This window comes from Myodes glareolus, chromosome 9 (assembly GCF_982192425.1).
Source record: "Myodes glareolus chromosome 9, mMyoGla1.1, whole genome shotgun sequence".
NCBI lineage: Eukaryota > Metazoa > Chordata > Mammalia > Rodentia > Cricetidae > Myodes > Myodes glareolus.
This window is the reverse complement of record NC_142034.1, coordinates 107,066,135-107,092,057: the sequence shown is the minus strand read 5'-3', so window position 1 is coordinate 107,092,057 and position 25,923 is coordinate 107,066,135. Positions and strand designations below refer to the sequence as shown.

The 25,923-nt window shown below is 44.3% G+C and overlaps 1 protein-coding gene across 3 annotated transcripts in view; it reads right to left on the bottom strand.

The window, feature by feature from the left end:
• Positions 1-24,145, bottom strand: part of Abcc1 (ATP binding cassette subfamily C member 1 (ABCC1 blood group)) — a 122,682-nt gene extending 98,537 nt beyond the window's left edge. For 2 of the 3 annotated variants that reach the window (XM_048433287.3, XM_085694516.2), the window contains exon 1: positions 24,048-24,145. In XM_048433287.3, coding sequence (XP_048289244.2) covers positions 24,048-24,095 — 48 coding nt within the window. In that variant the 5' untranslated portion in view covers positions 24,096-24,145. Of the gene's footprint in view, positions 1-23,756; positions 23,776-24,047 lie in introns of those variants that run through there. The other variant, XM_085694515.2, reaches the window with a different exon arrangement.
• Positions 24,146-25,923: the final 1,778 nt, after the last annotated feature.

Here is a 25,923-nt window from a genome sequence, read left to right as displayed (position 1 = left end):
TATCCCTTAGTCCATACATCTTTGCTTCATTGCAATGTATCATAGGCCTGGTTCTAAGCCTCTGGCTTCTGCTACCCTATCGATAATGGGCCCTCCTGGATATCATCCTGTTGTTGTCCGGTGTCATGGAGATCCTGCACCTTTGGATCTGCAGGTCTGACCCCTTCACAAGCTCCAGCAGTTTATAGATGGGGTGGATGCTGGGATGGGCTAACACAGCTCTGATTCTGGGCTGAGTGGTAGCTGGGTTGATTAGCCCACCAGCTTTCCCTCATTTTCACCACCAGGGGGAGCGCTCCAGCACTGCCCCAGCTAGCTCATCCAATGCAGCAAGGAGCAGAGCCAGTTCTGCTCTCTGTGGACCATCTTACCTGTGCCCCCACCAACAGGGTCAGCCCTAGTGTGCTCCCCAGGCCAGGTGCAGCACCCCTCCTGTGCAGCCAGTGAGCCACAGGGCCAACCCTCCTGCTCTTGGGACCCCAGGGCCACCAGCTCCTCTGCCTACAGCACACCTGCAAGGGGGAAGGGCATCTTTCTCTCACCAATGGCACCACGTGGCCAGCCTTTTCTATTTCAAATTATGATACAATGTACTCCTTTAGAAACTGCTTCTTTTGTTTTTGTTTTTCTTGTGTGCCTGGGGGGGGGGGGAGGATGGGGGACAATAGGAGAGCCAGTTCTCTTCTTCCACCATGTGTGTCCAGAGAGTAAAACCAGGTTGTTAGACTTAGTGGCAAGCACCTCCCTAAGCCATCTCACTAACCTGTACCTGCTTCTTAAACTAAAGGAAACATGGAAAGTGTGACCTCAGACTCACTGCAGTACACTTCATTCCTAAGTCTCAGGCTGACAAAAAAAATAAAAATAAAAAAGGGAAAAAGCAGAATACACAGATGACTCTGAAACAGGAACCTAAAGAAAGTAAACCAAGACATGCTGGCAGACATCTGAGAGAACTCGGGAGCCTGAGGAGCTTACTTCCTCATTCTTGTTATTTCTTCTTGTGAGATCAGAGCAAGTTTCTGAAAGTCAGTAGGATCTGCCAATGGGAAATGGCAATCCAAAAGGTACTTCAGGGGATAGTCAGTGGAAGCCTGGTGAGAGACCTGACTCCGGGGACAGGTCAAGAAACTGAGGCACAGATTACAAAGGTCAAACCCACACTAAGGAGGCCAACTCCATCAAATTCAGTGGCCTATAAAAACCTATCACTCTCCACTATGGTTCCAGCTCAAGATACCTGGGCTTTGCTCAGAGCAAGACAGCAAACACATGACAGCATCATGTGCACAGCCCCAAGAAAAGGAGAGGGATACTAACATGACATTCCATGCAAAAAGACACATTAATAATAATTAATAATGTATTAGCTCATTTAATCCTATAGCCCAATAAGGAGCCGTTACTATGTTATACATGAGAACACAGGCACAGACTATTCAAGATCACACAGCTAATAATCTTTAAAAAGAGAGCACACTAGTGCTGTGTGTCGCTGTTCCATGAATGTTTACAACTGTGGCCTCTGTGACACTAGTGTGTCACTTTTGGGGATTACAGGCATGTGCCACTACACTCTGCTTATGGAGGGCTAGGGATCAAACCCACGCCTGGGTGCATCCTGAGCCACATTCTCACCTGCCCAGATTTTGGTCTCTACCATACACTCCATCAATCCCAGGCCACATCTCCCTGTTGCAGTTCTCTGACCCTAGAGTGCAGCTCACAAGTTTGCACTCTCTTCCTTCATCTAACTTTACCATTCAAGAGGCGGCTTTCTTTTAAGTTTCCAGAATCAAGAAAGAAACAAACCAACTCCATGATGAGCATGGTGCAGGCATATCATTCTAACTACTGGGAAAGCTGAGGCAGGAGGATCAGAGGTTCAAGATTTGCCTGGGCAACAAAATGAATTAATTCAGAATTAGCGTGGGCAACTTACTGAGACCCTTTCTTAAAAGAAAAAAACGGCCAGGGGAGCTGCCTTTAATCCCAGCTCTTGGGAGGCAGAGGCAGATGGATCTCTGTGAGTTCCAAGGGCAGGCTCCAAAGCTATACAGAGAAACCCTGTCTCAAAAAAACCAAAAAGAAAAAAGAAAAAACAGAAAAGGTGTTAGGGATGCAGTGGTGCTAAAGTGTTTGCCCCAGCACTGCACGAAAAGAGGAGGAAGGGAAAAAAGAAAAAACAAGAAAGAAAAACACAAAGTCACTGCTTCTCAAAAGACAAAATTCCACATGCCCACCTCCTAACTACAGTTCCCTGACACTCAACTACCTTTAATAGGAAGGCTAAGAGTAATTGCCAAGGTACGTGCCTGGCCACACCAGGGACTTGGCAGCAGCTGCATTCTGTCTCCAATGCCAGCTGTCTTCTTGTCTGCACCAGCCACATGCACAAGCTAGCTTGTTTATGCCAAACCCAGGCAGAGAGACAGCAACAAGCTTCCCACATCATCCAGCCACTGGCCTCTCCAAAGCTTGCAGCCACTCATAGCCTGTGATTCCTACCAGGCCCCAGGAAAGAAGTGTTCTCCAAAGATGCTGCTCCTGCTAACATGGGTGCTAGGACAAGGCTTATCTGACAAATTAGCTGTTATCTCAATGTGAGTACCCTGCTCCCATTGCCATAAAAATGCATCTTACATCCATGGGCCTGTTCCTCACCCAACACAAGACTGATACAGAGATGCGGTTTCCTGCACAGACAGACCTTGCAAACCAAGGTCTGTTATCCAACTACCAGAACGAAGCACAGCTGTATGGAGAAAGGACTGACCAATCCTCTGGTTCCCTGCAGCTGAGACACTGAGCCCAAGCATGGGTCTCCTCACTGAACGTCTGGTGTCTGAAAGTATCCTGAACAGTGACTCCCTCTACACACCAGTAGGAGCTTCCTCTCCATTATTTGGGACCATCAAAAGTGCTATTTCAACTGCAGAGCACTGAGAACCACTGATCAGTCTGTCTGCTTTCACAGCTTCTCCCCTTTTTACAATACAGATATATACTCAGTGCTCCATATCTACCATCCCTGCACCCTCAGAGCCAACCAATTTCAGAATAAAAATATTAGGAATTGATGGCTCATCAATTAACAGACCCGCTAAATCAGGATAGAGGTGGCACACTCCTTTAATCCCAGCACTCAGGAGGCAGAGGAAGACAGATCTCTGAGTTTCAGACTAGCTTCGTCTATAAGAGCAAGTTCCAGGACAGCTAGGACTGTTACACAGAGAAACCCTGTCCAAAACACACACACACACACACACACACACACACACACACACACTGACCTGGTACCAAAGACCTGGATTCCCAGAAGCACATAGCAGGAAAAAACTGACTCCCTCAAGAGGCCTGCTAACCCCACAGGTATACCGTGGCACAGGCACACGCACACCCACAAACTATGTGTTTTTAAAAGAAAAAAGTTTAAGATTGTAAGTGTAAATAAAATTGCACTAACCTGAACACGGACAGAACATTTTCTTATCATTATTCCATAAACAATGGAGAAGAGCTATCAATACAGCATTCATGTTGCATTCAGTGCTACAACTCATCTAGAGTCAGTTTAAAGTATATGGAAGCTTGTAAGTGGACTTTATGCAAATGCTAAATCACTTTACACATGGGACTTGAGCATCCAGGGATTCAAGAATTTGATGGCATTCAGAACTAACACACTGAATCCTGATGGATAACTTAATTTCCTTTTACATTATTATGTAAACTAAACCCTTAAATGTATCCAGTTTCAGGCTTCATAAATATATAGAATTTCTTTAAACACTGATTTATTTGTATGTGCATGTGTGTGTGCATGAATGTTCACACCTGCTCATAAGAGCCTACACATCCCATGGCACACATGTGAAGGTGTAGGTGGTCCTCCTGTCTATGTTCTGCTTTTCTTGGTTAATGAATAAAGAAACTGCCTTGGCCTATTGACAGGGCAGAACTTAGGTAGGTGGGGAAAACTAAATGGCATGCTGAGAGGAAGAAGGGCGGAGTTGGACAAAGCCATGAAGGAGCCACCACCAGAGATAGACATGCTGAAACAGATGCTGGGAATTTTACCCAGTAAGCCATGGCTTCGTGGTGATATACAGATTACTAGAAATGGGTTAAATTAAGATGTAAGAGTTAGTCAATAAGAATTAGAGCTAATGGGCCAAGCAGTGATTTAATTAATACAGTTTGTGTGGTTATTTTGGTTCTGAACGGCCAGGATGAATGAGCGGCCCTCCTTTGCTACATCAAGACACCTTGCAGAAGTTAGTTCTCTTCTATTACCCTGTGGGTCCACGGGACTGTCAGGTTTGCCAGTAAGTACCCTCAACCGCCAAGTTATCTTGCCAGCCCTCGCAGATAGCTTAAATAACTGGAAACTTCCTTTAGGATTAGCTTTTTAAATTAAAAAGAATATGAAATAGACACATCTGTAGCAGATACCACTGGCTACTCTCAACAACCATTACCTAACTTACTGCTCTTGTGCTGGGGACGGAATCCAGGACTTTGTGAATGCTAAACAATCTATCAACTAGACTACATCCTCAGTCCTTCATCTACTTTTAAGAATAGACTCTTAAGAACACCAATAGGAAAGGAATATAGCTCAGTGGTACAACACTTTGCCCAGCATGCATGAAGCCTGGAGTTCAATCCCAAACATTACACGTCGTGCATGCGCGCACGCGCGCACACACACACACACACACACACACACACACACACTACATAATGTGAGCTAGCCAATTCTTTTCTGGAAAACAAAGCAAAAGCTGGAATGTAACCTATCCTGAGCTATTCCTTATGCTCCAGAAATAGTTTCCAACGAAACAATCAATACAACATATTCTCAAAAAAAAAAAAAAAAAAAAAAAAAAAACAGGGACAGAGGAGAAAAAATTGCCATTATGACTTAAATGTCAAACCACAGCTAATAATGACATGAATTACAGTCCATAGATACAAGGAAGTGTGGAGCACTGAAGACTGTCATTACAAGGTTATGTAAGGATGGGAAATTCTTATAGCAGTAATATCACAAAATGGAATGCAATGCAGTCTACCATTTCAGTCACTCAAAACCCCAGAGAGGGCTAAGCCTTGAGAGTTAGCACACAAGCAGATACACAATGGCCCAGGAGAGAATCTTCACAATGTTCAGGAGAAACAGAGAGCCAAGGACCCTAGTACATTGTCCACCCTAACAAATTAACAGGGAAAGACCTGTCAGATACATAAAGACATGCAGCCTGACTCTCACCTATCTTCAGAGAGGGTCTCATTAAGTTCATTGGGCTGACTCTGAAGTCACTCAAGCAGGCCTTGTACTTGTGAGCCTACTGCCTCGGCCTCCCACATCTCTGGAATGCTTGAACAAGTGAATTTTGCAGAGACTGGTTTCTAACTCATAAGCCTCCTGTCTAAATCTGGGATTACAGGATGCACCATCACACCCAGCTAGAAATGGGAATTTTCATTCACTAACATTCAGAAAAGACTATCTATAGCTATTTGGTATGGACCACGGAGCAACCATTGCTGCTTGACAAAGTTCCAGCATTTTCACGTTGCAGACTACACTTCTCCAGCATCTTTTTACTTTCCTTTTTAATGATTCTCAACATTGATGCCTTTCCCTTCGGGAAATTTTGTGCAGCTTTGGTAAAGGACGGAAATGTGTACATTGGTAGTCTCTAAACAAAACTGTGGGAAAAAAATCCTCACCACTGTGGAACCAGGAATCCCACTGTACCCTCCTAATCACACCAAGAACAGGAAACTTAGAGATTTACTAGACACACCTGATCCCAAGGATGAAATGCCTACAATCCAGATCCAGAGCCTGAGGCCATTAAGGGCAAGAGTTCAGTTAATAAGTATAGAGAGATCAGAATGTCCCGGTACAGCTCAGTGCTTGTCCCTGAGGAATGAGAACTGCTCCTGAACTGAGAGCGTCTGCTCTCCAGAAGGCCTTCTCCCAAGGTCAAGCATTTGGATATAGGCCTCCACTCCCTAGGAAGCTTGAGGAAAATTCCTGCTTGGTAAACCAGTCACTGTCATCTCTGACAAGAGGAACTTGTGGCCCTTCCATTAACATATGACTGAACATATATTTGACTGGTGCCTATTGTCAAGATCAATGCTAGATTCCTCAAGCCCTGATCTCAAGCCACACTCCAGTTCACATCCTATGTGCAACTCTGGAGTATAAAAGGTGTATTCTTTCATCAATAAACGCTGCTGGCAGTCATCCGAATTCACCCTCAGATCGTGTCCTCCCCTCCCCACTCGGACTCCATACATCCTCTTTGGGACTTGAACCCGCGATGAACCATGTCTCTAGCAAGACTTTTTGGAAAATTAATCAGCCTTCATATTAGAGATTAAAAAGTATATAATTTCAATTCATGCACAAGGATACATTTTGGATAAAAAGGAACTATAGACAAACAATATCCAAATCACAGTTCTGTAACCCAGAATGTGCCATAACTAGTGGAAAAAGATTAGTGATATTCTATGTATGTACGTGGATGGTAATAACATCAGCAGAATAAAGACTATAACCTATGCAGACTTCCATATGCTATCAGTTTACAAGCAGTGAGAAAGGGAACGGTAAAAGGCGGGCCCAACGGGACAGCATTTATGTAAACACGTCTGTTGTGTTTATTTGACTGCAGAGCACATGTCATTTTTATAATCAGAAAACTATGCTGTAACTAGAAACTTTTAGAGGCGGCATAGTGACATCTGAAGTCAGGATATAAGTAAAGCCTTATATGTTGTTTAATTCTTAATTTAAAGCACTTCTTAAATAACATGGGAAAAAAATGTTTAGTATTTAAATACATATTTGAGAAACTGAAAGGGACCCAACCACCCTTCTTTGGTCTCCTGACCTCAGTTCTCTGGTATGCAAGGTTTAACTTCACTGAGCAAAACTCTCACATCCAGAAAAGCAACTCCAACAGGCTTCCCAGCTTGCTTAAGACTGATGTGCCAGGAACACAGAAGGTGTTTAGTAAGTGCTGGTGGGATGGTTTATGGGAGTGTAACTGTGTAGCAATCTAGTAATTAACTAGCAAATTTCAAAAGGTAAATATCTCTTAACCAGGCAACTTCCAGTGGGGAAACATATTTGCTGAGTCATACGCATATATTTGCATGCAAATACATAGAGCATGATCAGGAATGTTCTTTTCTCCAGCCTCTCCCCCACCCGTCCACAGTGCTGATTAACAGGGTGAAAAACTGAAAATGACCCTACCAGTCACCAACAGAGAACAAGCCCAGACCTTGGCTTCTTAGTTTTTCACAGAAGGAAGGCTCCTAAGGAAATGTAACATCTTGTTCTTTCAAGTTCCATGGACTTCACACAGGATGTTAGCTCTTACTACTAAGGGACGGATACAAGAGACAGAATATTTACAGTATGAAGAATACAGGGAGGAAATGTACACGACAGCAAAGCTGTTTACAAACACATGCTCTTGTCATCAAAGTGCTTGCTTCAGAGGGTGCTGGGTGGGAAAGAACACTGAAACCTGACTTTTCCCTTCATATTCCTCTAGATTGTTCACTTTTTTTTTAAGTAACAGTACCATGCAATCCTAGCGGGCTGTATGTAGTCCCAGCTACTTTGGAAGCAGAGGCAGGAGAATGGTCAGTTCAAGTCTGGCTGCCAAGCTTGAACAATTCTGAAATACCCTCTCAAGATTCACAGCTACTGCAGTCAAAGCAGAATCAAAGACATCTGGAAAGTGGGCAATCACACCTCAGTTTTACCCTATAAGCTTTTTTGTTTTGTTTTTTTGTTTTTCAAGACAGGGTTTAGCTGTAGCTTTGGAACCTGTCCTGGAACTAGCTCTCGTAGAACAGGCTGGCCTCAAACTCACAGAGATCCGCCTGTCTCTGCCTCCTGAGTGCTGGGATTAAAGGTGTGCGCCGCCCCTGCACCGCCACCACCCAGCTACCCTGTAAGTTTTTAGCTAGGGTTCTGAGCCACAAATGAGAAAGGGTGAAAGGGGGTACAAGCTGAATTTAAACACAAAGAGAGACCTGGAGCTAAGGTGCAGCCCATACAGCACTCAGATTTCATCCCCAGCACAGCACCTTCCATCTGCTCCAAGGATAGACCAAAGGCCCTGCCTGCTTTAGACAAGCACTGCTCCCTCCCTGCCTGGCCAGCAGAGCAATCACCTGGGATTTCCAGGACCTTTTCTAGTTCCATTCTGCTAGGTTTCATGCATCTGTGAAAAGCTTCAGGCAGGGCTTTAATAAGACAGGCCCTGTAATTCCCCTGAGATTTTGAAAATCAGTGACACAGAGCTGAGTGGGCGGAGTGCTCATCTGTCTCTATGAAGCCACTTTTCATTCCCAATTTGAAGATAAGGGCCACTGATAGTCCCTATAATCCCCAGAAGACGGAGGTGGGGGCAGAATAGGAGAGGTTCAAGATCACCAACAGCTACAGATAAAATTTAAAGCCTGTTGGCTGCATGACACTCTGTCTAATATGTATATAGGTATGTATGTATGTATGTATGATGTACGTATGCAGACAGACAGACAGACAGATAGCCTGGATATGGCTCAGCAGTTAAGAGCTAAGAGCACAGGTTGCTCTTGCAGAAGACTTATGTTCAACTTACAACCATCTGTAACTCCAATTCCAGAGGATCCAATGCCCTCTCTTGGCCTCTGCAGGCAGCAGACAAACATGTGATACACTCATACACATGAACTATATCTGTGTTGTGTGTGTGTTTGTGTGTGTGCGCGCGCGCATTTTATTCTGTGCTACTTGACCACACCATGCTCCTCAGGACCTTTCCCTCTTCCTGGGACTTTTGTTCCAGAATCTTACATAGCCAGCTCTAAGATGTTGGGACAAATGTCACTTCTTATTAAGGTGGTTTATACCCACACTAGTTCCTCCTGGTTTCAGTCTCTGTGTGGTTTACCATGGTCTGGAAATGTTGGTGGCATCCCTAGCACAAACTCCATGAGGACATGGACCTGACCTATCTTGTTCACAACTACATAGTAGATGCTTAATAAACTGAGTAGATGTTCAATTAAAAAAAAAAACAACAACAACAACTAATGGAGGAGAGTGATTGTGGAGGAACAAGGGAACACACAAAAGCTCTCTGAACTTCAGCACTTAATCTATACTCACTGTAAACAGTGTCCCCAAGCAGTCACCACCCAAGAAGTCAAGGAAACTGAAGTTCCCAGAGAGTAAACTTAGAAAAAGGGCAGAGAAAAGTTCCATAAAGTCTTCTTTATGACTTGAGGGTGGCAGGATGGCACCCAGAGCTACCCTTCCTGGTCACTTATCCCAAGGATGCATCCAACACACAAAGCAAGACAGCTTCATCCCGGAGATGGAAGGGTGGTTCAACATATGAAAATCTGTCAATGTAATCCACCATATACATAAACTGGAAAAAAAAAATGATCTCATTAGATGCTGAAAAAGCCTTCAACAAAATACAACACCCCTTCATGATAAAGGTCTTGGAGAGAGCAAGGATACAAGGAACATACCTAAACATAATAAAGGCAATATACAGCAAGCCAACAGCCATCATAAAACTAAATGGAGAGAAACTCCCAGCGATCCCACTGAAATCAGGAACAAGACAAGACTGTCCACTCTCTCCATATCTATTCAATACAGTTCTTGAGGTTTCAGCTAGAGCAATAAGACAACAAAAGGACAAAAGGAGATCAACAGGATACAAATTGGAAAAGAAGAAGTCAAACTCTCACTATTTGCTGATATGATATGATTTTACATAAGCAACTCCAAAACTTCTACCAAGGAACTCATAAACACCTTTAGTAATATAACAGGATACAAGATTAACTCAAAAAAAAGTAGCTCTCCTGTACAAAGATGATAAATGGGCTGAGAAAGAAATCAGAGAAACATCACCCTTCACAACAACCACAAATAGCATAAAATATCTCAGAGTAACTCTAACCAAACAAGTGGAAAACCTGTATGACAAAAACTTTAAATCTTTGAAGAAGACACCAGAAAATGGAAAGATCTCCCATGCTCTTGGGTGGGTAGAATTAACATAGTAAAAATGGCAATCTACAGATTCAATGCAATGCCCATCAAAATCCCAGCAAAATTCTTCACAGACCTCAAAAGAACAAGACTCAACTTCATATGGAAAAGCAAAAAATCCAGGATAGCCAAAAACAATCCTGTACAATAAAGAAATTTCTGGAGGCACCACAATCCCTGACTTCAAACTCTACTACAGAGCTAAGTATTGGAAACAGCCTGGTATTGGAATAAACAGACAGGAGGACCAATGGAATCTAATCAAAGACCTGGATATTAATCCACACACCTATAAACACCTGATTTTTTTCAAAGAAACTAAAAATAGAAAAAAGAAAGCACCTTCAACAAATGGTGCTGGCATAATGGATGTCAAAGAACAAAAATAGACCCATATCTATCACCATGCACAAAACTCAACTCCAAATGGATCAAAGACCTCAACATAAAACCAACTAAACTGAACTTCACAGAAGAGAAAGTGGGAAGTACACTTGAACGCACTGGCACAGTAGACCACTTCCTAAATATAAGCCCAGTAGCACAGACACTGAGAGCAACAATTAACAAATGGAACTTCCTGAAAATAAGACACTTCTGTAAAGCAAAGGACACGGTGAATAAGACAAAACGACAGCCTACAGAATAGGAAAAGATCTTCACCAACTCCACATCAGACAGAGGACTGATCTCCAAAATATACAAAGAACTCAAGAAATTGGTCATCAAAAGAACAAATAATTCAATTTTAAAAAAAAATGGGGTTCAGACCTAAACAGAGAACTCTCAACAGAGGAATCTAAAATGACTGAAAGACACTTAAGGAAATGCTCAACATCTTTAGGCCACAGAGAAATGTAAGTCAAAACAACTCTGAGATTCCATATTACACCTGTTAGAATGGCCAAGATCAAAAACACTGATGACAACTGATGCTGGAAAGGATGTGGGGTAAAGGGAACACTCCTCCATTGCTGGTGGGAATGCAAACTGGTACAGCCCCTTTGGATATCAGTATGATGATTTCTAAGAAACTTAGAAAACAACCTATCTCAATACCCAGCAATATCACTTTTGGGTATTTACCCAAAGGATGCTCAATCTTACCACAAAGACATGTGTTCAACTATGTTAACAGCAGCATTATTTGTCATAGCCAGAACCTGGAAACAGCCTAGTTGCCTCCCAACTGAAGAATGGATAATGAAAATGTGGTACATTTACACAATGGAGTACTACACTGTGCAAAAAAAAAAAAAAAATAATGACATCTTGAAATTTGCAGGCAAATGGATGGAACTAGAAAACACCATATTGAGTAAGGTAACCCAGACCCAGAAAGATAAACAAAATATGTACTTACTCATAGGTGGCTTTTAAACATAAAACAAAGAAAAACCAGCCTACAATTTATAACCCCAGAGAACCTAGACAACAAAGAAAAACCTAGAGACATAAATGGATCTAATATATGTAGTAATAAGGAATGGCGGGCTGCGTTCCCACCTGGATCCCAGCTAGCTTACCCCAAAATAATTACATGGAAACTGTAATTAATTTAATTCTTTTAAACACTGCCCGGCCCATTGTCTCCAGCCCCTTATTGGCTAACTCTCACATATTAATTAACCCCTTTCTAATAATCTGTGTAGCACCACGAGGTGGTGGCTTACCAGGAAATATTCAGCATGTCTGACCTGGGGGCTAGCTGCATGGCGTCTGCCTCACTGCCTTCTTCCCAGCATTCTGTTCTGTCTACTCCACCCCCCTATGTTCTGACCTATCAGGCCAGGCAGTTTTCTTTATTAATTAACCAATGAAAGCAACAGATAGATAGAAGACTCTCCTACATCAAATATACATGGGAAGTAGAAAAAGACAAGATCTCCTGAGTAAACTGGGAGCATGGAGTCATGGAAGACGGAGAGGAAGGAAGGAGAGTAGAGAAAAATATATAGCTCAGTAAAAATAATTTTTAAAAAGGGCTTACAAGGAAAAGGAACAACAACAACAAAAAACTCAAACTAAGAAGGCTTAGACTTGATCTTCACATGGCGAGGTGGGAGATGAGGTGAGATTCTGTGTGAGGGTTGCTGTTCCCACGCTAACAAATCAGAACCAAGATAGAAGATAACAGGTGTGTAAGTCAAATACCTCCTGGTACATCAGACTGATTGGAACCCGTAGCTCACAACCCTCCTCATAGCTCTTGCTAGCCCCTATACTCTTCCTTTGTATAGGACTTGCTGTGGGGCCCAGTATAATAAACTGCTCTTTAAAAATTGTAAGACAAAGATTGACTTGATTAAATTACTTATCCTCAGGACCCAATATTTACCCTTTAGTAAAACCAAGGGTTTGAAAGTCACTAAAAGAAATGGGTGAACAAAGTGACAAAGGCTATACCATCTTGTCCTGGCTCTATTTTTATGTCTGTTTAGACACGTTTCAATGCTCTAACCTACTCCCATCCCAAACATCCATGTCAGTCTTGGCAACACATTTTGGATTTTCCATGACTCTGCTTGTAGTATTAATGTATTTTACCAAATAAATAATGTCTGTACAAGCTAAGCATAAACTAAAGTAAGTGAAAAAGGTATAGTCGTCATGTTGTATCTGATAGATATACTATGTTCTGCCAAAACAAATGTTGCAAAGTTACTCTGACCCTCATCTAAGATTGAAGTAATTATAGTCTGTGTGATCTTTTGCCTTTAAACCCACTGTATCCCTGAGCTTCCATATCAAGAGTCTTTCTGAGGAATTAGACTGATCTTGGTTGTTGGTCAAAAATAAAGGGTTCTTTATACAAGAAAGAAAAGAAGAAAAGAGAAAGAAAGAAAAAAGAAAAAAGGGAAAAAAAGTCAAGTAGTCAATCCTGTCTCAGGGGGAAGAAGCTAAGTGGATCTAGTGCACCCTCAGCACCCATGTCAAAGCTGAGTGCAGTGGCATGCATTTGTAATTCCAGGGTGAGAAGGCAGAGACAGAAATTAGCAGGAGGCCTCTGGTCACTCAGATTAACTAAATGGGTAAGCTCGAGGTTCAGTGAGACCCTGCCCCCCATCTCAAAATAAAACTGGTATTCACCTCTGACCTCCACACATGAACAATAAAGAATGAACAGCTAAGCATGGTAAAGCACCCTTTGATCTTAGCACTCAAGTGGCAAAGGCTCTGAGTTTGAGGTGAGAGCTACACAGTGAGATCTCTTAAATAAAAGGAGGGGTGGGAAAAGGGATAGGGCCTCATAGCTACTCTCTATGTAAATGACAGTTTCACTGGTGACACCAAACTGTCCCTGAAACACCAATGGGAAGTCTTGGTGAAGGAAGGAAACAGACCAGGCTGTTCCAACGTCCCTCTCTGGCTAACTGGAGTTAATCTCTTTCCCTCTCTTTAAGCTCCAGAGCAGCTCCACAGCAATTATCCAATAAACTACACAGCCTAAAAACACAGGGACTCCAGATGAGGGTGGACTTCTAGCCTCAAGTTAGTCCTCCATCTTCCTCCACATCAGTGACCCCCAAGGGACATCTGGCACTGTCTGAGGGCATTTTTGGTTGTTGTAACAAGGGTAGGTATGCCTGGCAATCTGTAGGCAGAGGCCAGGGTGTTGTCAAATACCTTGAAGTAGCCAGGATGTCCCTATACCACAAAGAACAATTTGGTCCAACTGTGAACAGGACTGGGGTTGAGAAAGAAGGCCCAACTCTCCCACACTTTGACTCTCCCATAAATACACTGTCTTACCACAACATGGTGTCCTTAATCAACTAACCCCGAGGAGAAAAAGACAGACACACAACCCCACCAGGACAGACGATATCCCCAGTTTCTTGTCAAGCTAGGAGAAACTTGCTCCAGAACGTCTGAACTCTCCTTTTGGATCTCAACCCACTCATCTAATAAGAGTTCAGGCAAGTTTTTACAAGCTGGTGCTTTTACTGACCATAAGATCTGGTCATAAAATCCAGTCCTTTCCCTACTTGGAAAACGTAGAGCCTACTGGAGTATCAGATACCTGTTTCAGAATCCAAGGGTACCCAGGAAAACAACCCTCAGCCCATCCACTCCTGCTAAAGGCAAATACACCTGGGACTGAGGCAGGGCCTTCATGTCAGTCTAGTCAACTGAAGGTGAGGTACAGTACTCGCCTAGGTAGTCAAGACCCTGGGCTCATTCCCCAAAACACACACAGAAAGCATTAAGGAAAGAACCTAAGGGCTGAAGAAATGACTCAGGAGTTAAAAGCCTGTACTGCTTTTATCAAGGATCCAAGTCCAGTTCCCAGCACCTGCATCAGGAAGCTTACAATTGCCTATAACTCCAACTCCAGGGCATCCATGTTCTGGCTTCCTCAAGCCCACGCACACATGACCATGCACGCGCACACACACACACACACACACACACACACGGGGGGCGGGGGGGCAGAGACAGGCAGTTAGAGAGAGACAGAGACACAGAGACACAGAGAAAATTAAAAATAAGCATGGTGGTCAATCAATCCCTGACAAAAAAATAAAATAAAATAAAATAAATAAGCATGGTGGAACACATCTTTAATCTCAATATTCTGCCCCCCAAAAATTATCTCTCCACCTATCTATCTATCTCCGTGTGTGTGTGTGTGTGTGTGTGTGTGTGTGTGTGTAATTGTATAATTTAAAAAAAAAGGTCAGGCAGTTGTAGTACACATCTTTAATCCTAGCACTTGGAAGGCAGAGGCAGGAAGATCTCTGAGCTCTAGGCCAGCCTGCAGAATGAGTTCCAGGACAGATGGGCTACAGAGAAACCCTGTCTTGAAAAACCAAAAAATTAATTAACTAGTTAATTAATTAATCTCAATATTCTGGAGGCAAAAGCAGGCCAATCTCTGTGTGTTTGAGTAAGTTTCAGGTCAGTCAGAATTAGGTAGTGAGGACGTCTTTTGATGGTGATGTTGTTACTCGTGTTGATGATGATGATGAATCGTTTTAAAAATCTAAAGACCAGGCACATATCTTCTAACTGTAGCACTTGGGAGACTGAAGCAAGAGGACCAAGCAAGTCTATACTATACAGTAAAATTCAAGTCAAATTGTCCCAGTCAGATCTTGTCTCAAACAAACAAAACATCATAACCTACTGAGTGGGGTAAGTCCCAGTTCAGCCACCTTAAGGTTGGGCTATAAAGCAATAGATCCCAATTCAAATACTAACAGACAGATGCCACACGGACTCCATCCAGGAAGAACGCCAACCTGGTATGAGAAAGAACAAGCAAAGGCCATGGACACTTGGCCTCCCAAGAGAGCAGCAGTAGGAGGAATGGGTTCTACAGGTCTGCTTTCCAGGAGTCGCTACAGTGAAGCCCAGTGCTATCCAATATAATTTAAGAGAAGCCAGAAATCCAGGTGTTTGTGTAAAATCCTCCAGTAAAATCCTCATTAGAGATGACAGCAGTTCACAACTGGTGATGGTACATGCCTGTAATCCCAGCACTTGGGAGGCTAAAGCAAGAGACTCAGGAGTTCAGGGTCATCTCAGCTACATAGCAAGTTTGAGGCCAGCCTGGGCTATAAACATACAATAAAAAACAAAATATTAAAGACTAAGGAAATAAATAAAGCCAACCCAGTCTAGAAGTAGACTAGATCTAAAACCCAGTTCAGAACACATCTCTCAGGCATACACACTAAAACACTGAAACCAGGCCTACTGGCACTAGCCTATAATTCCAGTACTCAAGAAGCTGAGGCAAGAAGACAGTAAATTCCAGGCTAGCCTGAGCTACAAAGCAAGATTCTGTCTCAAAACAAAACAACAAAAAGCCAGGCATGGTGGCATACACCTTCAATCCCAACACTTAGAAGGTAGAGACCAACCTGATCTACACATCAAGTTCCAGAACAGAGGACCTTGTCTGTAAATAAATGAATACATTTTACTTAGTTTTATTTATTTGTTCAAATGATGGTTGAGCCTACTGGATGTGAGGCCCCAGGCCTAGGGGGAAAAAGATGAACATGATCTCACTGGACTATTGCAAAACCAAATATACAAAACAGAGAATAGCATTTTATCCTGAATGTCTCAGAGAGAAGCTCCAAGGAAGTTTGAAAGCTATTCTAGGGTTTTAGGTCATTTATTCATGCAACAAGTAATTACTGCGTACCAGACAGTCTTAGATACTAGGATTAGAGTCACATACGCAGCAAAGAAGTAAACTCTTTCATGTATGTATGAGAAAAATTAAGTGCTATAAGGTGGGACAAGAAAATTGAGTGTACAAGAAGTACAGGGGTCAGGGAAAAGATGCCTGAGGAGTCCCTGTGACTGGAGAGAAGAGAAAATCCAAGAAAGCTGCTAGATAAGGGCAGAGAGAGAACAGGGCCAGATGTTCCACAGCTGGTTAAACAGGTGACTGAGGAGCAGAGGAAAGGCAGGGTCTGTTCTCTGTCTCTGTTAATCCCCCCCCTTTTTTTCAAGACAGGGTTTTTCTGTGTAACATCCCTGGCTGTCCTGGAGCTCGCTTTGTAGACCAGGCTGGCCTCAAACTCAAGAAAGTTCTGCCTGCCTCTGCCTTCCAAGTGCTGGGTCTGGTTGTCTCTTAATAGGATTTCTCTGGGCTGGAATTGGAGTTCTGTGAGGAAGGGCTTGCCTAACAGCTGTCAGGCCCTGGATTCTAATCCCAGAATTACAAAAGAATAAAAATCAAAAACACATTATCTGGTTGCTGGGCTGATACTAGGACGCAGGGATCAGATCAAGGAAGAACAGAGAGAGAAGAGTGACAGGAAGCTGGGTGTGTGGTACAGGACTGTTATTCCAGTTACTGAGGAAGCTGAGGCAGGAGGATCACAAGTTCAGGGCCCAGGTGGACTACAGAGTTGAAGGACAGCCTGGGTAGCTTAGTGAGATTCTTGTCTCAAAATAAAAAGAGGGCTGGGGTGCCAGTAGCTCAGTGTATTAAGACCTTAGGTTCAGACCCCAGCCCTACATAAACAAATAGTGTTCAAAAGCAACAACAAAGCCTGGCAGTGGTGGTACACACCTTTAATACCAGCACTTGGGGGGCAGAGGTGAATCTCTATGAGTTCCAGGCCAGCCTGGTCTACAAAGCAAGATCCAGAACAGCCAAGACTTACAGAAAAACCCTGTCTTGAAAAACCAACCAAACAATATCGGCTCAGTAGATGGCACCTCAGGCCCCAGAAGGCAACCCTGACTAATTTGGATACATTCTGCAACAGCAAGCAGATACACAGTAAGAGGGAACAAGAACCAAGGACACCACAGGTTTTGGGCCCCCAAGAGAAAGTTCCAAAGACAGAACACCAAAGGTACCCCAGCTCCTCTCAGGATACAGCCATATAGGCATGTTCCTGAGTGTCAGCCCCCACACACTACAAGTTTCTGTGGACACCCTCCAAACAGAAGGGGCTGTCAACAACCACCATGTTCTCAAGGTAAAGCACCTCCAATATACATACACACACAAACACACTGAAACACACACACATCCCCCAGACCGTGGTCTCAGCCAGAGGCAGCTGCACCAGACACAGACACACATACACCTACACACCCCAGACCCTGGTCTGTCAGAGGCAGCTGCACCACACACATACACCCCCCCACACACACCCCCAGACCCTGATCTCAGCCAGAGGCAGCTGCACCACACACATACACCCCACACACACACCCCAGACCCTGATCTCAGCCAGAGGCAGCTGCACCAGACACAGACACAGACACACACACACACATCAGACCCTGGTCTCAGTCAGAGGCAGCTGCACCAGACACACACACACACACACACACACACACACACACACACACACACCCCTGGTCTCAGTCAGAGGCAGCTGTACCCCCGCCCCACACACACACACACACCAGACCCTGGTCTCAGTCAGAGGCAGCTGCACCAGACACACACACACACACACACACACACCCCTGGTCTCAGTCAGAGGCAGCTGTACCCCCGCCCCACACACACACACACCAGACCCTGGTCTCAGTCAAGACAGCTGCAGCTTCCTCTTGCAAGGACAAGGGACAAGGTCATCGATCATGAACCAGAGCCTCTCAGGCCACTCCCACAGGTCCCCAAGCCATTTACCTGGTTATCTGGGCACCCTTACCCCATCATTCTGGGCTGTGCTCATATGCTATATCCATCTGGTAAGGGAAGGAAAGGGGCCTGACTACTGGCAATCAAGGGCTTAGGAGAGCAGAGGAACACAGGTGCAGGAGGAGAGGGGGTAAAAAAGGCTTTGCAGTCACTTGCTACCCCAGGAGCAATTCCACCAGTTAGTCACCAAGATCCATTTGCTGCATTGGTCAGGTACAGTGTTCAGGGGGTTGAATCAGCCCCCACAACCACTCAGTCCAGAGCATGCACTGCGGACCTGCTGCAGAATTCTGTGTGTCCAGATATTCTCAGCAAAAAATCAAGTATGAAGGAGTTCCACCTACTAGCACTACTCCTAGGAGTGCTACTAGGACTCCTAGCACTACTGAGTGCTAGCCAAGTACTGAGCGGCACTGTTCCCAGCACGTCCAAGAACTCATTATTCAGCATTCAAATTACTGATTTGAATGCACAGCATTTGCTATGTACACCATTATTACATGTTGGGAAACTGAGGTACAGAGTAGAAAAGCAACCCATCTTAGCTACAGAACCAGGGTTTGAAAGCAGGGCACACAGGACTTGTTCTGAGCCATCACCTACATAACTGCCTGAGTCCTGTGCTCAGCTTCTAATATTTCCAATACTTCTACAATTGAGCATGAGATTAGTACTTTCCATTGTCTTTCCTTTTTTGTTTGCTTGGTTTTGGAGGTAATGGAAACTGAGCATGGGATCTCACAGATGCTAGGCAAGTGTTCACCCACAGAGCTAAATCTCTAGTTCTTTAATTTTGAAACAAGATCTTGCTTCATTGTCCAGGTTGGTCTTGAACTTGTGGTTCTCCTGCCTCAGCCTCTTCAGTAGCTAATGTAGCACATCTAAAAAAGACTCAGAGAGAGCAACTGGGGTTCAACCAGAAGGTCAGAAAAGCAAAATAGCCAGCCACTGGTTCTTACCTCTACCTCAGTCCAAAATGGCAATTCTGCCTCCAGGAATCCTCAGAATGAGACTGACTGAGAACTGTCTCCTCCCTTATTATATTCCTCTCTAGGTGTGCACCACTACCACCTGATTTCTATGGCAAACTATTCTAACTACTGGGATTAAAGGTGTGTGTCACCAGTGCCTGGTCTGTAAGGCTGATTAGTGTGGCTGTTTTACTCTCAGAACTTCAGGCTTTCCCCTTTCGTCTAAAATAAGCAAAGGCTAAACTATATACATTAAGTACCTTGACTATATACAATATATAAAAGCAATAAGTACATCAACAATATCTAGTCTATTTGCATTTGACAAATTTAGAGAAAATACTCCATATCTCTCCTATTTTGGAGTCTTATACTTAATTTACTTTCTATCATAACTTGTTTTCTGCATCAGGTAAACAATGAAAACTATAACTATCTAGTCTTCAACTCCCTCAGAGACTAAGGAAATAATACTGACTATGCAGGCAAGAAGTGCAAGCAAGCAACTTCCAAAAAATGTGAGGAATAACAGAAATAGCTGGCTACCAGGACAGTCACCCAAAGTTTCTCTGCAACATTGGGACATCCATCTTTGGCCAACAGGCCTAGCATATCCAACAGATATTTCTGTGAAGCAGGATATTCTGAAGGGCTGTCCCTCCTTGTCTTGACAATGTTCAGCAGTCACTTTCTTTTGTGTCCTGCTTGTCCAATTAGGAGAACATTCTGACAGCAGTCACAGCAAGGGCATTTTCTTGCCCAATGATTTATATTTGCCACAAAGAAAGTAAACTCCATGTGGAGTTTCTTCAATGCCCATTATCTTCTCTGAAGTAGATTAGTGCTGCCAGGAGCAGACATGTCTCATTGTCATTAAAAAAAAAAAAAAAAAAAAAGAGCCTATACCATTAAAACATCTTAAATGCCATATTCTGTAGCTCTCTGACCTATCTAAAATATATCTTTGTTTGACCTTGAAAACATACCTAATGTGACTACAAGTTCAATTATAATTTAATAGATGACTAATTACTAACCTGCATTTCCTTATTATCATAAATAGTTGGTATTAATAACTTTCAAAGACAAGAAATTTGCATCGCATTATTAAATGAGCTATTTAGGTACAATACATTGAAAAAGATTAAAAATGTATGTACAGTATGTTTTAACAAGATTAATCTCAAATTTGTATCAATATACAAAATTTGTACACAATATACAAAAGTCCAATCAAATGTAAAGCATTTAAAACTAGTAGCTGCTTTCTAAAAGTAGATTCAATAATCTACCTTTTTATCTTATCATATATCCTCCCTTTTTTTCTTTTCATTTGGCCTCACTTTGGGTGTCAAATGTAGCATTTCTAATAAAATCCCAGAAAGAGACATTGGGGTTCAACCTGAAGGTCAGAAAAAATAAAACAGTCAGCCCTGGCTCTTACCTCTGCCTCAGTTCAAAATGGTGATTCTGCCTCCAAGAATCCTCAGAATGAGGCTGTGTGTGAGAGCTGTCTCTTCCCATCTTATATTCCTCTCTAGTGCTAGGATTAAGGGTGTGCACCACTACTGCCCAGTTTCTACGGCAAACTATTGTGGCTGCTGGGATAAAAGGTGTGTGTCACCACTGCCTGGTCTGTAAGGCTGATCAGTGCAGCTACTTCACTCTCTGAACTTCAAGCAAGCTTTATTTGTTAAAATACAAATGAAATATTACTACAGCTGGGAAGACAAGACTACTCAAGGCTTAATACATATTTTCTAACTTTTCAATTTGCTGTGTGATGGTGTGCACATATGCATAAGACCACACATACACCCATGTATAGGACAAAGAAGCATGCCAGGTGTCTTCCTCTAGGTGTATTCTTATTTCCTTAAGACTATCTCTCACTGAACCTGAAGCCGACCAGTCTGTCTTCACTCCCTCAGTGCTGGGGTTACAAACACAGTCATGCCTGGCTTTCTACATAGGTACTAGGATTTAAACTCAGGCCCTCCTGCTTGTACAACCAAGCACTTATGCCCACTGAGCCATTTCCTCATACTTTTTTTTAAAGGTAATTTACAAAGAGAGGCCCAGACTCCTTTTCCTAACCATCTTCCAAAGATTAGCTACAAAACTCCTCACCTCCTACTAACTCCACACTCCCAGAAGAGAAGAAAGCCACTACCAGCCCCTCAACTCCAATTTTCCACTTAGCTGAGTTTCTCTTTTCGAATCCCAGACCTTTGACTGCGGGAATGTGGTACGTTCTCTGCAGCAGACCCTCCGGGAGCAAGGCTCTAAGAGAGTCCCTCAGGGTGGAACCTTGACTTCTCTAACTAAGAATGGTGTTGATTCTAAACAGACTGTAGCCCACTTGCACCAAGGGAAGAGAATATGAGTCCCACACAATGACCAGGAAGTAAAAGTATAAAGTGCATCAAGTCTCTGTGAGCCCCTATGAGCCCTGCTTAGTTGACTCTATGGCCATGTTCTGGTGTCCTCAACCCCTTTGGCTTCCACACGGTTCCCCAAGTTCCACCTAAATATAGGTCTCTGCATCTGCTCCCATCTGAAAGGAAACAGAATAGTGGATCTGGGGGCAAGGGGAGATGAAAGGGAGGGAGGGGAAACTGCAGTGAGGTTGTAATATGTGACAGAACTTTAAAATATATCTATGAAGTGCAGTACAAGCCAGACCACTCATACGACAGCCCTAGAAGGTTGGGAAGCTTTTCCCATACCCCTATTCTACAGATAAACTGAGGCACAGTCAGCAGTGAAATAGCTTACTCCAGATGATAAAGTCTAGCAGGGGATGCTAACACAGTGAGAGTCTGTATGAGGCCTTGGATCCGATAGCAGGGCTGGGGAGCTCAGATGCCTGACAACATGAGGTTAGCCTGTGCTGACTGCAACACTTAGCTTTGGAAGACACAAGCTACCTGCTTCAGTTTGCTGTCCTTTGAGGCACGGTCTCACTCTAGCTCCAGCTGCCCTAAGACTCTTAATTCAGCTTTCCAAGTACGGTGATTGCAGATATGTGCCTCCAAACCAGGCTAACCGACCCACTCTGTATTATATTTGAAATCTCTACCTACACAGAAGTTCTTGCTTGCCAACTGCCCTCTCACCCATTCTGGTTCCAGGACTCCAGAAACAGGGGCATTCAGCAAGCCCAGACCAGAAAGAGGAGGGACATAGGAAGTCTATAAGATGAAAATTGAGGGAAGATGGAACCTGCCTAAGGTGAAGACCAGTCACCATTACTGCCAAGCACAGTTCATTTATCTTAATTTTCTGTGGTAAAAAGTCCCTAAAAATAAAGAACACAAAATTGGGTTTCTTGAGTAGGCTTCTTAGCTAATTAGAAGACAGAGAACATCCCAAACACATTTTAATCATCACTGCCCAGCAATAAAATACATCCTAGTATGGGCTGGCAAGATGCTTGCTATGTATGATGGAGATAACCACCTCCCTCAGGTTTCTGACTTACACATATGTGCCATTGTATGCATACCCTCATACATACATATATAATGTGTGTATGTATATATGTGTGTACATATATGTGTGTGTATGTATGTACAAAAATACACAAACTGGTAGAGAATCTAATGACTAGTCAACCTACTTTCAGCCACTACAACAGAAGAAAATAAACCAGGAAATATACCAGAATTCATGTGCCACTGAGCCAGACCCCACCGGGTCCTTGCAGAATAATTCTGTTATCCCCACACATGGCAGAAGGGTAAATAAAGAACATACAGGTGTTTCTCTGTGGCAAACAGGCACCAATCTCTTGCAGACTCCTGAATGCTAATCACTAGCACTGTTTTAAGTCCTAGGGAAACCTCCAGTCTCGTGGCTTTAATCCACGCCAAGTGCGGTAAGTTTCTCAACCAAAAATAGCACCCTTCCTCACCCAAAAAGACTAAAGCCTGCCAGTGGGCCTTCACAGGCCCTCACTCCTATCAGAGAGGTAACTCGCTAATCAGAGACTAAGAAACGGGTGTTTTTCCTGTTTGTCAAACAGAAAAAAAAGAAAATCATTGTGGCCAGGCTCTCCTATTGTATTTACTAAATAATCAGAACAGCACGATTCAGGATTGTTCTGGAACAATGGGCAAATCGCATTACAGGGACACGAAATCCACAAACACCGGGGATTAGAGCAGTCAGTCAGGGAACCCAGCCTAGGAGCATTTCAGAAGAAAGCTATCTGGAAAGGGTCTGAAGTCCCAAAACATCCCCAGGGCCAAGCCTCAGCGCCTCACAGAGTGGAAGGCACTCCCCTGGGTACCAGGGTCCCGGGCATCTTCCACTGCACCCCAAACCCGCAAAGAGGGGCAGAAGGGACTCCTACCCTTCTGTTTCCTTAAACCTTCCCGGTAGCATTTAGGCAGAAAGGAAGGAAACGATGAGAAAAACATGATACCAGACTAACAGGGAGGTAATACAAACGGTGGGGGGACCCCCAACACAAGGGGTAGGAAGTCCCTTTTTAGAGCTTCTGCCCGGTGTTCAGAGATGGGGCATGTGCTGTGAATGGGGATCCTACCCCAACAAAGGACGGCAAATCCCCCGCTTTGCTGCCTCCAGACCAGGCGTCCCCATCGGAGAGCCGAACCCCAAAAGCAGCGAAGCCCCTCCCCGCACACGCCCAGCTCTCCCGGAACCGGGTCCCCAGAGACTGACGGCGGCGACTGCGCTCGGGCCCGAGTGGCGGGTTCCCGTCTGCAGAGCGGGGCTCGGACTGGGGAGCGGCTGGGTCCGCGCGTCCCAGCGTCCCCCGCGTCCCCGGGACCTCTCCGGCCACCTCTTGCCCCCACCCCCGCGGCCCACCACCTACCCAAAGCGGGTCGGAGCCATCAGCGCTGCAGAAGCTGCGCAGCGCCATGCGGGTGGCCGGCAGAGCGAGGAGCCGCAGCGCCGCGCGGTTGGCTCGCGTCACCGGGATGCAGCCCCGCCCCGTCCCGCCCCGCCCCCCCCCCCCCCCCCCCGCGCGTGGGAGCAAGTAAGGCCACTCGGTTCCCCGGACTGGGCCTGCAGGCCTCGTCTGCAGTTCCCACCCCTTGCTGGTTCCGAACGCTGGCACGGCCGCGTGGAACCCCGCGCTGGGTCCTCCACACCCTCGCTTCGTCCCAGGCGGTCCTAATTGTACAGCTTTTCCCCTGCTGCGGCATTTGGGGCTTGTTCCTTCAGAGGCAACTGGCTTGTAACTGGCGGGGTAGGGATGTGAACTCACAAGAAAGGAAAGGGAACAGATGGGGAAACTGAGGCTCACAGAGGTGAGGAAACTTGTTCAAGGCCTCTGAACGAGTAGAAGTGGAGGTCGTTCGAATCCGGAGCCTTATGATTACGTCCTAACACTGAGTTCACCATCCTAAACTCTTGTTTGCCACCCCTCCTCCCATAGTCTGCAAAGCACCCTGGGAAGTCTCCCACTCAGAGTGCAGCCAGGAAATAAGTCCTTTCATGTTTTTTCTTGGTAGGGATTTGGGGGATTTGGAGACAGGGTCTCGTATAATCAAGTCTGGCCTCTTAACACGCTACTTAGTAGAAGATGGCTTTGAACTTCTAATCCTCCTGCCTCCACTTTGGTTTTTGTTTGTTTATTATTTTGAGAAAGGTTTCTCTGTGTAGTCCCTGGCTGTCCTGGAACTCTATTTGTAGGCTAGACTGGCCTAAATTCAGAAATCCATTTGCCTCCCAAGTGCTGTGTTTAAAGGCATGCTCCACCAGGCCCAGCCATGCCTCTGCTTCTAGATAACCTAGCCTACTGAGTTAATATGATGCTGAAAATAGAGCCCTGGGCTTCTTCCATGCCAGCAAAGCAAGCACTCTACCAACTAAGCTATACCACTCCAGCCCCTTGAAAATATTTTAATTTAAAAAAACAATAATAAAGGTAAATGAGTAAGATAGGCATGATTTATGAGAACTGACCACAAGCCAGAGAATGTGTTAGGTACTGGAAACAGAGCCATGAACAAAACAGGCTCCTACTCCCACCCCATGAAGTAGGGCTGGCAACAACCCAGCATCTCAGAGGCAAGGACACTGAAGCTTAGACACACAAGACTACTTCACATTCATGGTTAGAGAGTTACTCAAGGTTCGATGCTTAACAGTATATACACATTAAACTAAAACTCAAGCATTAACCCCTGAAGTACATAATATTCTTCCTATTTTTCAGGTTAGAGACCAAAACCGAAAGCAAAAGCAACTTGTCAGAGATCATTTGCGGTGAATAACTGAGCCCAACTTGGCAATAAGGCAGTCCTGCTAGGGGGCAGGTGAGAGAATAAATTGATAATACTCACCTTTGTGTGATGCTGCCTCAGTACCGCTTAAGATACAGAGACTGAAGAGCTGAAGTCTAAGCTTTCCAGTGAGTGACTCCAGCAAATGCCTCTCCTCTCTCCTCCTCTTCTTAGGTGTCTGCCTGATGTAGTTCCCATTAGCAAGCGCACAAACAGCTAGAGCAAATTTAAAAAAGAGCTGAGTATAAACATGAGACCCCACAGACCCTAGGTGAGGGAAGAAGGAAGGACGCAGGATTTTTCCGTGATTCTTTGCCTAGCACAGGTTCCCCCACAATCTGAGTGAGGGATTGTTTGTTGTTATTATAGTAACATTTCCTTTTATTTCTTTTTGTCTATGTGGGGGTAATGCTTGTAAATGTCTACTTGTGGAGGTCAGAGAACAGTCTGGGAGAGCTG